The sequence below is a fragment of the Medicago sativa genome, chromosome 6 (genome assembly GCF_051527215.1).
Source record: "Medicago sativa cultivar Bolivia chromosome 6, Bolivia_mono, whole genome shotgun sequence".
Taxonomy (NCBI): Eukaryota; Viridiplantae; Streptophyta; class Magnoliopsida; order Fabales; family Fabaceae; genus Medicago; species Medicago sativa.
Window position 1 is genome coordinate 63,659,085 of NC_140754.1, and position 14,938 is coordinate 63,674,022.

At 36.5% G+C, this 14,938-nt stretch overlaps 1 protein-coding gene across 3 annotated transcripts; it reads left to right on the forward strand.

Moving 5' to 3' along the window:
• The first annotated feature begins 491 nt into the window (after positions 1-491).
• LOC146916243 (aspartate--tRNA ligase 2, cytoplasmic-like) lies at positions 492-6,421 on the forward strand. 3 transcript variants are annotated; one of them, XM_085718355.1, is made up of 11 exons: positions 492-1,433; positions 2,313-2,827; positions 2,958-3,068; positions 3,287-3,400; positions 3,544-3,834; positions 3,928-4,038; positions 4,209-4,262; positions 5,026-5,105; positions 5,203-5,318; positions 5,499-5,613; positions 5,758-6,421. In XM_085718355.1, exons 2-11 carry the CDS (start codon positions 2,321-2,323, stop codon positions 5,882-5,884), a joined length of 1,626 nt encoding a protein of 541 aa, XP_085574481.1. In that variant the 5' UTR covers positions 492-1,433; positions 2,313-2,320; the 3' UTR covers positions 5,885-6,421. The 3 variants fall into 3 exon arrangements, with proteins under 3 accessions (XP_085574481.1, XP_085574480.1, XP_085574482.1); XM_085718354.1 differs by having other exon boundaries at positions 492-567; XM_085718356.1 differs by having other exon boundaries at positions 1,322-1,493.
• Positions 6,422-14,938: the final 8,517 nt, after the last annotated feature.

A 14,938-nucleotide genomic window follows, 5' to 3' on the forward strand; every position in this document is an offset into this window, starting at 1 on the left:
TTTAAATTAAAATAATTTCAATAAAAATTTCACAAAAATTATTTTGTCGTCGTCAACGTTGTAGATTCAGAGACATTAGTATTATGGAGACTCGAATATAACTAAGCATAATACTTTGTCGTTTCATGTTATTAACATAAATGTTGTGAGTCTGTTTACAAATTCATTGTTTTTAATAATTTCATATTTGTATTTTATTGATGTAGTCTATCAATTTGAATGAATAAATATTATTTATTTTTGTAAAAAAATAAATAAATAAGTTTTGTTAACACAATAAAAATAACGGACATACATTGAGGGTGCGTTTGATGGTCAGGATAGAGAGTCAGGATATAAAAGATATATCATATCTCCTTTGTTTGATGCACCAATAGGATATGATAAATTATTCATTTTATTTATCCTATCCTATCCTATCACTCCTTTGTATTTTCTATCATGAGTTTGGGCTGGGTTAAAATTAACCTATCCCGCTGAATCCTTATTTTACCCTCACACTCTTCCACTCCTCTTTCTCGTTTTCTCTGTTGCGGCTCCTAAAATTCTTCTCTGCGATTCATCAAGGTATGATGTTCTCTATTTTGCTGTCCTTTTATATTTTCCCTAATCCTCTTTTCTCCACTTCTCTCTTTGATATGGTGTTACGTTCAATTTCAAGCTTTTACTCCATGGAATTTTTTTCTCTCTTTCATATTTGGTTTACGTTCAATTGCTGGCTCCATTTTTTTTTTTATCTTTTTTTGCACTTAATATTCCTTTATTCAATTTCTTGTTCCTTTTGAATTTGGTGTTTCATGTTAATTTTTTTCTATGCAAAAAAGTTGATTCACAGTTTTGCATAGAATAGATGGTTAGAATTTGTAATGCAATTATTATGATTATGAGTCATTCTTCGATATGGTTTCACGAAAACCAAACTCTTAGGCAACGACTAGTAGATAGAGAAGGATTAAGAGGAGAATTTTTAGAGAGTTTGACCCAACGAAATGATGTCATATGTGTTAATCAACTTCGCATGGATATTAGATCTTTTCGTTTATTATGTGGTCTCCTCCGTACTGAGGGAAAGTTGAAAGAAGATGGACTAATAAGTATTGAAGAACAACTGGCTATGTTCTTATACATATTAGCACATCATTCTAAGCATCGTGTTATTGGCTTTCTATTTTCACGATCGGGACAAACCAAACTCTTATCATATCCTGTCTCTATCCTATCCTGACCATCAAACGCACCCTGAGTATGTCGAAATGTTTTTTTTTTTTTTTTTAAATAAAAATAAAAAAGAAATAAAAACACTAAAACTCCAAGTGCTGACAACTGTGAAAACAAAACCCTCATTTCTCCGAAACTCTCATCACTCACTCCTCACCGCGTTCTTTTTCTTCTTCGCCACACACCATCTCCAATCTCGTTCTTCTTCAAATCGAGTAACTTTTTCAATTTTTCTTCTCTCATTCTTCAATTATTGTGTATTAGTTTGAGTTTTTGTGAGTTTTAACCTTCAATTTCCTCTATTGGTAGAAACCAATTTTTAGTTTCTTCAAGAATTTGAAATTTTTGCGCAAAAGCGAATTTTGTTGATGAATCTTGTGTGATGTCTCTCTGTGTTGTTATCTGTTAAAATGATTAAATTTAATGTAATGACTTTGGTTGTATTTTTTCGTTTATTGGGTTGCCTACTAGGTGTTTGATAAATGTCCTAAGTGGTGTTCTTTGAATTTTGTTGCTTCTTTATTTGATTGAAAATTTTACAATGGTGAATTTTAAACTTTCAGTTTCTCTAATAGCGTAACCTCCATTTTTAGATTCTTTAAGAATTTTCCGTTTTTTGTGCTCAAATGGTATTTTTTGTTGATGAATCTTGTTTCTTGAGTTTGGATATTGATGTGATGTGATGCCTCTGTGCTGGTATTTGTTAAAAGGATTTAGGTTGTATTTGTTAGCTTAATGGGTTGCCCTCTAGGTGTTTGTTAAGTGTTCTAAGTGGTGTTCTTTGAATTTTTGTTGTCTTATTTATTTGACTGAAAATTTTACACTGATGTTGTGGCTTTGAAGAAAAAAAATGCAATGGGGTTGGAATGAGGGTTTAATCTAAGTACTTGAAAATTTACTTGGTGCAATTAAGTTGAGATCAATTTTTGGTACTAATGTAATTTGATGGAAAGATTATCTAACCATCATTTTTGGTACTAATCATGTTTTGCACCAGTGACTGCACCATATATGATAAAATTAAACTCATTTTATAATTCAAGCTCAGCAAGAGGGCACGTTATTAGTTTTCTCACATTGTTTGTTTGGTTCAGGAAAATCAATGTCAACTTCAGAATCTCAAGAGCCGACACCGTCATCGGAAGGATCAGAAACAAAAAGCAAAAAGGCCTCCAAGAAGGATGCCGCAAAGCTGGAAAAGCAACGCCGCCGAGAAGTTGCCGCCGCCACCTCTGCTACATCGACTCTCTCTGTCGAAGATGATCCCCTTGCTGTCAATTATGGTATTGTCCCGCTCATTGAGCTCCAATCGAAGACCCCTGTCAATGTCAACGACTGGACCCGAGTTGAGGCTCTCAATGATTCACTGGAGAACAAGCCGGTTCTAATCCGTGGGAGGGCACAAGCTATTCGACCAGTTGGGAAGAAGATGGCGTTCTTAGTCATCAGAGAAAATGGTTTCACCGTACAGTGCTTGGTTCAGGCACAACCTGATTTAGTGAGTCCGCAGATGGTGAAATTTGCCGCCGCTCTCAGCCGTGAGTCTATTGTCGATGTCGAAGGTGTGGTTTCCATTCCAGCCGCTCCTATTAAAGGTGCCTCACAACAGGTTGGTTATGATATCTTGTTACTTAGGTTTTGTGATTTTGTCAGTGTTTTGAATTTAGAGTTTGTGAGTTGTGATTGTTTAGGATTTTGATTTTGATTATAATGGTGTTATGTGGTTTTGTTCTCTATAGGTTGAAATCCAAGTGAGGAAACTGTATTGTGTGAGTAAGGCCATTCCTACTCTGCCGATTAATATCGAGGATGCTGCTCGAAGTGAAGTTGAAATTGAGAAGGCCATTCAGGTATATATATTCATTACCGATTAGAAATGTTGTAATTGAAGTTGTAGCAAACACTACAATCAAGATGAGAGTGTGGTGTTTCAGCTGCAATTACTATCTTGCATGTCGCAGTTTAAAACCTTTCTGATTAAAGATGTGTGTTTGTTGTTGTTTTGTTTAATATACTGGAACTTGTCTCCCTTACATGAATGTTGATGGTGATTTTTTAACTGGTGCAGGCTGGTGAACAACTTGTTCGTGTGAATCAGGATACACGATTGAATTTTAGAGTACTTGACCTGCGAACACCAGCAAATCAAGGAATTTTCCGCATCCAGTCTCAAGTTGGAAATGTAAAGCCTATTTTCTCTAATATTATTCTGACAAGTTTTTTTTTATTTAATCATAGTTGCTGCTTGTAAGTTTGTTGGAATAATTGCCTACCGATAAACTAACTTAAGAAATGCATTTTGCGGTGTGATACGGTGTTGGGTAGGCGTTCAGACAATTTTTATTAGCTGAAAGCTTTGTTGAAATCCACACTCCTAAGTTGATTGCTGGATCTAGTGAGGGTGGAGCTGCTGTCTTTAGGCTGGACTACAAAGGGCAACCTGCATGCCTGGCTCAGTCACCTCAACTTCACAAGCAAATGTCAATATGTGGTGATTTTGGCCGTGTTTTTGAGATTGGTCCCGTGTTTAGAGCAGAAGATTCCTTTACTCATAGGCATCTGTGCGAGTTTACAGGTCTTGATGTTGAAATGGAGATTAAGAAACATTATTATGAGGTACATTTGGCTAAATGAAAATTTTGAGTGTTTGCGTTTGAAATTGTCGAGGGACATAATATGATTTACTGATACTTTTGTGTTTTTTGGCAGGTTATGGATGTAGTTGACAAATTGTTTGTTGCTATGTTTGACACTTTGAACACAAAATGTAAGAAGGATCTCGAAGCTGTGGCAAATCAGTACCCGTTTGAACCCCTAAAGGTGTTAATTTGTTTGGGATTTGTTATTTATTATACTATCTGTTTCATATTGTTCAATTTATTTGTTTTGTAGTGGGTATATCATGTTTATTTGTGCAATATACTAATATTAGACGCAAATGAATGCATTGTTACATTTTGTGATCTGATTATATCCCTATGAATGTGCAGTATCTTCCAAATACTCTGCGGCTTACATATGAAGAAGGTATTCAGATGCTCAAGGTAAGCTTAAATATTTCTTAACTAATTAACTTGCAAGTTGTCGATAAACAAACAAATGTGATAGGATGATGATGGCGGTGCTTGAACCTTTACGTCTTTTATCCCTGTCTATTTTGTAAAATTGAGAGGGGTGGAAGTTTAAGCACTGTTAGGGACTAGCCTGTGTACAGTTTAATCTTATAGATTATCATACTGAATATTCACTCTCACCAATCTTGTAGTGAAGTTTAAAATTATGTAATAGTCAAATTATTGAAACTATATTATATAAATGTCATTGAAAGGTGATAGTGATACATAATGTAAATTGATGAAAATGTACTTGGGTAGACAGGATACTAGAACTAATGTCAGCTTAAGATTGTCCATAAAATGAGATCTCATTTAGTCATTTCATTGATGATGGTAGTTTGGGGAACAAATAAAAGCTTTACCCTCCAATTTTTGAAAATTCCAACCAAATAATTGTTACTATTGGGGAGCCTTTTCAATTTAATTCAAGAAAAGGACATATAGTTATTTGATTGGTGAGCAAGTTAGTGACACTTATTTAGGTTCCTAACTATTGTTGAGGAATTCCTGGGGTATTTTTCCTCTTGTAGTTAGTTTTGGGAGTTTGGTTGCACTGTTTAGAATCATTTACATCAAGACTCAGAAAAGGACTTATTCTACTGTAACTATGATATATATAAGATGGTAGAAATTTACAGTATTCTTGTCTTAGTATCCTTGTCTTGCAGCGAGTAATGATTTTGCTTTGCAGGAAGTTGGAGTAGAGATTGAACCTTTTGGTGACTTGAATACTGAAGCAGAAAGGAAACTAGGCCAGCTGGTTTTAGAAAAGTAATTCCCTGTCTCAAATCTTTTATAACTAAATATTGTCTTTTGTTATTATATGCTATAATTTAAAATTGTTTTTCGACTGTAATTCTATTTATAGGTATGGAACAGAGTTCTATATCCTTCACCGGTACCCGTTGGCTGTAAGACCATTTTATACAATGCCTTGCTATGACAACCCAAACTACAGTAACTCTTTTGATGTCTTCATTCGAGGTAAGCAGAGAAATTAAGTTATTTTGTCATGCAATGCTTTGTTATGACAATTTGGTGCACGCAATTAATCATGTTTTGGTTTTAACCATCATGCTTCTCCAAATGTGTTTGTACTTCCATAAAAGCTGAAGCTTTTGGGTGTCATTTGATTTTAACTTCTATTCAATCCTTGTTGCTTAGGCGAGGAGATAATATCAGGAGCTCAGCGTATCCACGTGCCTGAATTTTTGGAAGAACGTGCACAAGCTTGCGGCATTGAGGTCAAGACAATATCTGCTTACATCGATTCTTTCAGGTAATATATTTACTTATTCCTATCATGTTCAATGTCTTTGTTAATACGGGTGTTTAGGCTGCCCCTCTTACTGAGCTCTGGTTATAATGATTTTATGGGGTAAAAGATTGCTTACCAGAAAACTAAATGATTGATCATTTACAGATATGGTGTACCACCACACGGTGGCTTTGGAGTAGGCTTGGAGCGTGTAGTAATGCTCTTCTGTGGCTTGAACAACATTCGCAAAACATCACTTTATCCACGTGACCCACTCAGGATTGCACCATGATGATGTTATTAGCATTTTTTTTTGTGCGTTAAAAATACTGTGACCTCACATTCAACTGAAGCCTGAAGGTGTAGCTTGACGCCAATAATGCCTTGGACTTGCTTTTCCAAACACTATTAAAATAGTGCTGTGGATTTTGAGTAGTTTCTATTTTCACCGTCAACTTGGAGCTGGTGTTAATTAAGTACTTTTGTAAAAAAAAATAAAAAATTCTGATGTTTGACTTGCTGTAGTCCCCGCTTCATATAGAACTGCATGCACTCTTTTGTTTACCACACCCACTTTGAAAAGGACCATTTTTTGTCTATTCAGTATTCATGTGATTGAGTGATAAATATGGCCCCTTTCTAATTTTTATCTAAGAACTCGAACGACTTCTTAATAAACTTCTGTATGAATACTTTTTAAGATCTTTTGGAGCTGATGGATTGTTTTTACTTATGTACATGATGGTATGAAATTGTTTGGAAAGTTTTAAAGATGCATTATTTGTCGAACCCCAATCTGCCTTATAAACAATTCTGGTTATTAATCTTAGAGAGCCTATTCCTAATACCCTTTTTCCAAAAATATTATGAGTGATTTTTATATTCAAGTACTCCCTCCGTTTAAAAATGAGTGTCGTTTTAGGTGTTTATACACATATTAAGAAATGCAATGATTAAGAGAAAGAGAATGGTTATTTTACCAAATTATCCTTATTAACTATTGGTTAGTTTTAAAAGTAATATTTTGGAAGTTGTAATATCCCGCCAGTCAGTAACGGATTATTATCCGTCGTTTGTGTCAGAGAATTAAGTTCATGGAAAATAAGTATGAATGGAAATGTTTATTACGCTACGTCAGCTCATTATGTAATAACTATCAGAGTCGGATATAGCACGCTTAAGGCAGGGGTAAAATGGTAATTTCATGGATAAAGGATATTTAAGTGTTTTTGGGCAAGATATTTTCATTCTTCTTATTCTTTTCTCTCTATAGGTTTGGGAACAACTTTCTCTTCCTTCTCTCTTCCCTTCATCCACGCCACCCTCTCTTCTCTTCTCCATCAAACCTTCCAAACTTCTTCTCCTATCATGTTAGGAATTCACCCTTGCCCTCTCATGTCACTATAAGTTGTGGAAGCTTGGCTTTATGATGGATCTCTTCTTTTCTCCCATGAAGTTCATTTCATCTTTTCTTCTTTGGAGCAAGAATTCTTTCAAGTTATTGTGAGAGAACGAAGCATGAATTATTAACAACATAGCAAGCAAGAACAACTATGATTTGGTATGAAGCTTTGAGGTTATTTTGGGAATGTTAATTGATAAGTGGTAGGTTGGTTAGGTTTTGGGTTCCTTGAAGTCAAGAACCATAAAGGAAGAAGTAACATGGAGATTGTATAGCAAGAGCTAAGGACACAAGAGGATCAAGCTAGGGTTTTGGAAGATGGGAAGTGGAGGATGATGCTTGCTTGAGCTTGAGGCTTGGAAATGCTTTAAGAGCTTGCAAGGTGAGTTCCTTAGTTAGTTCCCACCTTTGGGATCATGTGATTTAAGCTTGCAAGAAAACTATGTATTTTTCCCTAGGGTTTTTATATAGAAAAGTCACCCCTTTTTGTATCATGCATCCTTATACAAATGAATACTTGTTATAAGATGGTTTTACATGTTCTTTATGATCTCTAGTAGTGTGCCATGCCTTGGGAAGCTTGTGTTGAGGATTTTTGGGTCAAAAACACCATTTTTGCAGGTCTGGACTGTCATAACTCGCCACGGCGAGCAAACAGCTTGCCTAGGCGAGCAAAACACTCGTCCTGGAGTGTTCACTCGCAACCAACTCGCAGTGGCGAGTAGAGGTACTCGCAGTTGCGAGTAACTGGGTGCCAGCACCCTGTTTGCTCGCTTCAGGCCCTTTTTGGCGTACTTCGGTCCAGTTTCTTCGAACATTCTTTTACAGTATTAAACCCCTCAACATATGACTCCAAGACATGGACTTTAAAAATGTTTCCTTTGGAAAATTAAGTAAAGCAAGTATTCATTTAGTATAGAGAAGCATGGCTTATGAGGGCGTTATTTGAATCACGATCGGGTAGCAAGTTATATTTCAAGTAAGGGAATGGGACTAGAGCCTCGACATAGTAGTTGAGAACTAGAATGATTAGGAGTGAAGTATGATATCTTCGCACATGATTAAGATAGATATAGTAATGCATAAGTCGTGGAACTAGAATGATTAGGAGTGAAGTATGACATGATTATGATTACGAATGAACTTATGTATGAAATGTTAAGTACAAGTCAAGACTAGGACAAGTAAAGAATGTGATGCCGATGACGTTCTTAGGTTTCCCTAATCGTCCGACTTAGGATGGTGTCATGAACATGTTATATGAAGACCTCGATGCGTTTACCATATCTTGACATAGTGGTCTTAGGTTCCCTCGACCGCCATGACACATATGATTATAGTAAGCCTTTAACAAGTAAGATGATTTATGACGGTTCTAGTATGCACCACCGTCTAAGCATGCAAGTCCCCACACACGTATAATCAACCGACAGGTTGTAAAATAGACACGTGGTGACCTTAGGTTTTTCCCCGTGGTTGCCTATAGCCTAGGATTAGGTGGAACTCACTGAGACATTATGTCTCATCCCAATCCTTATTTGTTTCAGATTAACAGGATGGACGTCAAGCTAGATGCCGAATGGATGATACAACAAGTGTTCGTTCGAATCGTTAAAGGATGAGATGGATGTGCAAGATTACCTCTTTTATGTTTTGATCAAGTTGAGCTATATTTTTGTGTACGAACACTTTTAGTTGTATAATGTATTCATTCGAAGTTTTATTTGTTGTAAATTTTAATGTATCCAGTACTGAATTAACGCACTTGCTAGACTTTCTAGATACGTCTAGTATGGGTGTTACATTTGGTATCAGAGCAGGTCGATTCAGACCGTGCCTTGGGTCATTAAGTTACAACAAGGAAGTGGGACCATTGGGTTCCAGGTAAATGTTTTAATTGTTGATGTTAGTTGAGCCCGATCAACTCAATTTAACACTTGACTGTTAGAACGGATGCCTGAGAGCTGAATAGGACCGGGAGGAACGAAGTATGTGATGAAGATGATTGGAGAAGGTAGAAACTCGGAGTAAGAATAGTAAGAGTCTAATCGTGCCAAATGGTGGCCGGAGAGATTATCAGTTTAAGTTTGATTTTCTCCGGGAATGTAAGGTAAAGTTAAGATGGATCGATTTGACAACGTCGGGGAAGTTGTTAAAGGTATTTTGTATACCGAAAGTGAAGAATTTGGAATGTCTAAGAGTGACCGGAAGTTCCGGTAAGAGTCGTGATTGGAGTAAGACTGTGTTATAGAAAGGCAATAATTTTTGATGTGCCGAGAATTGAACCGAATGATGTTGATGCTTGTCGTGCATATGATATGAATGTTTTAATGATGATAAAAATGGATAATGTGCATTGGATTGCTTGAGAAATAAGATTTTGTACATATATATAAATATATTTTTGGAGAACTGAGATGAAGAAACTCGCCAATAGTGAAATTTTCGCTAGTAGCGAAATTACCTTGGATGATTTCGTTGATAGCGAATATGGGGCGAAATTTTCCGTTTTTCGAAAACTGTCAGCTCGTCCCTAGGGTCTGCAGGGACTATTGGAGAGTTGTCTTCACAACCTTTTTGCAATAACACTTTTTATAATATCAAGTAATGAATGCACATTACATTCTAAAGTTTTTAAAGGAAAAAGAGCATGAACAACCATTAACGGAATCGATTCAGTTTAAGGTGACTTTGGAGAATTAATGTGTCAAGAGTTTTAAAGGAGTTTAGACCAAGAGCTTAGAGGATCCGGTATATGGAACGGACGTTATGGACGTGAAGACGTGAAGTAAGAAGTTAAGGCGGTGAGGAGTTATGTTAGATCACAAGATTCTCAGTTTTAGTGGAGTATTAATTATCCCTCGAATCTATGATTTGCTTAATTAAGTTACCAAGGCTCGTTATTATGACGAATTCTAATATTGCAAAGTTTATAAGATTTTAGAAAAGATACACGCATATGGATAATTGGAATTGGTGTTCATAAATTTTAAATGGAATTCTGTAGGTATCGGTCAACTACCACGCATGTAAAATAATTTGAACACTTGGAGCACGATTCGATGACACTGTTGTGTTATCCACTCGTTCCACGAAATTTTATGGTAAAGACCGAGATCCAAAATTCAATATTTTATACATACATACATATATATATATATATATAGAAAATAAAGAAACATCAACACCAATGATCCATGTGCAAATTTATGAAATTTTCTTCAAGAAGAAAATTAACGAGCTAGCATTGGTAAGGTTAAGCAAAGCATAGCATGCGAGAAACGAAGATGCAAGTAGGAGGTTCAAGAAAGATATGCACGATGTGCATTATGAGCATGCTATGAAAATTTAAGTATGGTAATGATACGACAGAAGGTAAGTCTACTATTAAGTATATAAAGTTCAACCACAAGAAGGTAATATGAGAATACGGTAGGTCTATCATGAGATTTTATCTAACAAGGCCTTATGAAGAGCAAGCTGCAGCATGGGATGTCACATGAATGGTCTTTAGAAGAGTTCAGGAAGATGATAAAGCGTAAGGAAGGAATGAGAAGTTTCACTCGTCACAATAGGATAGAGTATTGGTTAAAACCAAACGGGTGGAAATCAGAGTGGCGCAACAGAAGTGAATCAGATAAGTGTTAATAGTAAAGAAGTTTAACGAGAAGCATTACGAGACAAGCGAACAGTACTCGGAACATTGATTGAGTAACGAGACTTTTGCAGACAAAGATGGATAAGGTAAAGATATATGGAAGTGTTCACCTAATTAAAATATGAGAGGTTGAAGTTACTATAATGAAGTAATCAGATTGTTTATTGGTGATATCAAGCTCGTGCAAGAATGGTTAATCGAATTGAAAAAGAATTCACTTTCGAAGTCTAAGAATTTTATCACGTAAGGAATTACGATTCATGCGTTATGTGTGATGAGATTCATACTCTCCGATGCCATGATTGCCAAATGATGACGATACTTGCTTGAATGGTGCTAAACCAGGATTATTCAACTTTTAAAGTGAAAATGGGTATTAAGGGACTTGGAAACGAATTATTCTAAAAACATGATATTTTCATTTTCTAAACCGGTGACACACGTCATAAGTGAGTAAAATCACTTAAGACGTGCGGACTTCCGAATCAACTCGTCAGTGACGAGTCTAGACGAGATTCAACCTTTTTCAGAATATATAAACTCGTCCTGTGATTCTGCAGTACCGTTATCGGTTTGGATTTAAAATGTTTTTTTTAAAAAGAAAATACATATATTCATTCCAAGGATCCGTATACCAATGATTATAAGATTTCTTAAAGTAAAAAGATAGAACAAGTGTCGTTATTATCTAACAATATGTGGCATGAGAAAGTATGTAATGCACAATGGGAAATAAAGTTTGACGAAACGGATAACGATGTTCTCTAAAAGGACGTATGAGATGTACAAGTATATGTTAAGGATATTCAAGTGGAAATGGTTTTAGTCGGAGAGTTGTAGAGCAGGTGAACAAAAAGACCGGCTATTGAATGTTAAGTATGATGACAAAGTTTAAAGTTGCTTATCCGTATCAAGATATATGAGTTAACGATAGATTCGAGTGCAACGAGATCATGTTGAGATCAGAAGATTTTCCTAAGGTTCCGAAAAGAGATTCGGAAAATTGTCTAGTCAGTAATGCAAGTAAGAGATAGGTGCCTCAAGTTACATAAGGAAGAGTATGTATGAGCTAAGTGGTTATACAATAAGATATTTTATGATGCAATTGAGCACTGTAGGGCAAACCTGAATTCTAGTGAGACTTCAGTTGAAAGGTGAATCCTGAGTGTTCCAGATAATGATAAATTACCTATATGAATGATTATCCTAAACAGGCAAGATATGAATCCGGGATATCTGATCCTATATGCCATAAGTATAAGTTTTAATCATGATGTTTTAAGATAAGTTAAGACTATGAGAAGAATGATTTCGACGATGCAAGGATTATTTCAAGAGGCTATGTTTGAACTCGTTACATGTTAAGTGATCTCTAAATTTTGAGGACGAAATTTTTTTTTAAGGGGGGTAGAATGTAATATCCCGCATGTCAGTAACGGATTATTATCCGTCGTTTGTGTCAGAGAATTAAGTTCATGGAAAATAAGTATGAATGGAAATGTTTATTACGCTACGTCAGCTCATTATGTAATAACTATCAGAGTCTGATATAGCACGCTTAAGGCAGGGGTAAAAATGGTAATTTCATGGATAAAGGATATTTAAGTGTTTTTGGGCAAGATATTTTCATTCTTCTTATTCTTTTCTCTCTCTAGGTTTGGGAACAACTTTCTCTTCCTTCTCTCTTCCATTCATCCACGCCACCCTCTCTTCTCTTCTCCATCAAACCTTCCAAACTTCTTCTCCTATCATGTTAGGAATTCACCCTTGCCCTCTCATGTCACTATAAGTTGTGGAAGCTTGGCTTTATGATGGATCTCTTCTTTTCTCCCATGAAGTTCATTTCATCTTTTCTTCTTTGGGGCAAGAATTCTTTCAAGTTATTGTGAGAGAACTAAGCATGAATTATTAACAACATAGCAAGCAAGAACAACTATGATTTGGTATGAAGCTTTGAGGTTATTTTGGGAATCTAGGGTTTGTTAATTGATAAGTGGTAGGTTGGTTAGATTTTGGGTTCCTTGAAGTCAAGAACCATAAAGGAAGAAGTAACATGGAGATTGTATAGCAAGAGCTAAGGACACAAGAGGATCAAGCTAGGGTTTTGGAAGATGGGAAGTGGAGGATGATGCTTGCTTGAGCTTGAGGCTTGGAAATGCTTTAAGAGCTTGCAAGGTGAGTTCCTTAGTTAGTTCCCACCATTGGGATCATGTGATTTAAGCTTGCAAGAAAACTATGTATTTTTCCCTAGGGTTTTTATATAGAAAAGTCACCCCTTTTTGTATCATGCATCCTTATACAAATGAATACTTGTTATAAGATGATTTTACATGTTCTTTATGATCTCTAGTAGTGTGCCATGCCTTGGGAAGCTTGTGTTGAGGATTTTTGGGTCAAAAACACCATTTTTGCAGGTCTGGACTGTCATAACTCGCCACGGCAAGCAAACAGCTTGCCTAGGCGAGCAAAACACTCGTCCTGGAGTGTTCACTCGCAACCAACTCACAGTGGCTAGTTGAGCAACTCGCAGTGGCGAGTAGAGGTACTCGCAGTTGCGAGTAACTGGGTGCCAGCACCCTGTTTGCTCGCTTCAGGCCCTTTTTGGCGTACTTCGGTCCAGTTTCTTCGAACATTCTTTTACAGTATTAAACCCCTCAACATATGACTCCAAGACATGGACTTTAAAAATGTTTCCTTTGGAAAATTAAGTAAAGCAAGTATTCATTTAGTATAGAGAAGCATGGCTTATGAGGGCGTTATTTGAATCATGATCGGGTAGCAAGTTATATTTCAAGTAAGGGAATGGGACTAGAGCCTCGACATAGTAGTCGAGAACTAGAATGATTAGGAGCGAAGTATGATATCTTCGCACATGATTAAGATAGATATAGCAATGCATAAGTCGTGGACAAGATAGTTATCTTTACACCACGTTATGAATGAACAAGTATGAACACTTACCGCTATTCGGATCGATCAAGGTTCCGAGGTAAGCTTTAAGCATGAATAGGTTTAACCTAAATAAGCGACAAGACCATGACAAGTATAAGTAGGTGGCATGTCTCTTGTTATCCACGTCAGGGGGATACAAGGGGTTCTCAATATGAGAACGATTCAAGCCGTAAGGGACCCGCATGTCACTGAAATTAACAAGATGTAGGTGCTCGTGTCTCTTGTTATCCACGCCAGGGGGATACGGGAGGTTCTCGACCTAAGGGGAACGGTTTAGGCCGCAAGGGACCCGCACGACACCGAGGGAGTCCGATGTACGTACATCGGTCATGTATGGGATTGTACTCGGGGTTACTCCACCCGGGACTATCCGTAAAATGAATCAAGATAAGAATGTTTGTTCAACGCTAACATAATGATTAATGAACTTAGATGCGATTATGATATGACATGATTATGATTACGAATGAACTTATGTATGAAATGTTAAGTACAAGTCAAGACTAGGACAAGTAAAGAATGTGATGCCGATGACGTTCTTAGGTTTCCCTAATCGTCCGGCTTAGGATGGTGTCATGAACATGTTATATGAAGACCTCGATGCGTTTACCGTATCTTGGCATAGTGGTCTTAGGTTCCCTCGACCGCCATGACACATATGATTTTAGTAAGCCCTTAACAAGTAAGATGATTTATGACGGTTCTAGTATGCACCACCGTCTAAGCATGCAAGTCCCCACACACGTATAATCAACCGACAGGTTGTAAAATAGACACGTGGTGAACTTAGGTTTTTCCCCGTGGTTGCCTATAGCCTAGGATTAGGTGGAACTCACTGAGACATTATGTCTCATCCCAATCCTTATTTGTTTCAGATTAACAGGATGGACGTCAAGCTAGATGCCGAATGGATGATACAACAAGTGTTCGTTCGAATCGTTAAAGGATGAGATGGATGTGCAAGATTACGTCTTTTATGTTTTAATCAAGTTGAGCTATATTTTTGTGTACGAACACTTTTAGTTGTATAATGTATTCATTCGAAGTTTTATTTGTTGTAAATTTTAATGTATCCAGTACTAAATTAATGCACTTGCTAGACTTTCTAGATACGTCTAGTATGGGTGTTACAGAAGTAGTGTGCAGAGTATTAATTGGAGGGTACAATTGAAAAGAAAAAGTTATTATTGCATTGGAAACCGAAAGCGACACTCATTTTGAAACAATTTTTATTGGCTAAAGCGACACTCATTTTGAAACGGAGGGAGTACTTGTTATTGTGAAATATTCGAGGAAAAAAAATGCTTATTTTAATAATTCATCAACAACCACCA

Excerpts from the sequence above, each read along its gene's own strand:
- LOC146916243 (XM_085718355.1), top strand. The coding sequence starts at position 2,321 with ATGTCAACTTCAGAATCTCAAGAGCCGACACCGTCATCGGAAGGATCA. Across the intron at positions 3,401-3,543 it reads TCCAGTCTCAAGTTGGAAAT|GCGTTCAGACAATTTTTATT; the intron begins GTAAAGCCTATT and ends GGTGTTGGGTAG. Across the intron at positions 5,319-5,498 it reads TTTTGATGTCTTCATTCGAG|GCGAGGAGATAATATCAGGA; the intron begins GTAAGCAGAGAA and ends CTTGTTGCTTAG.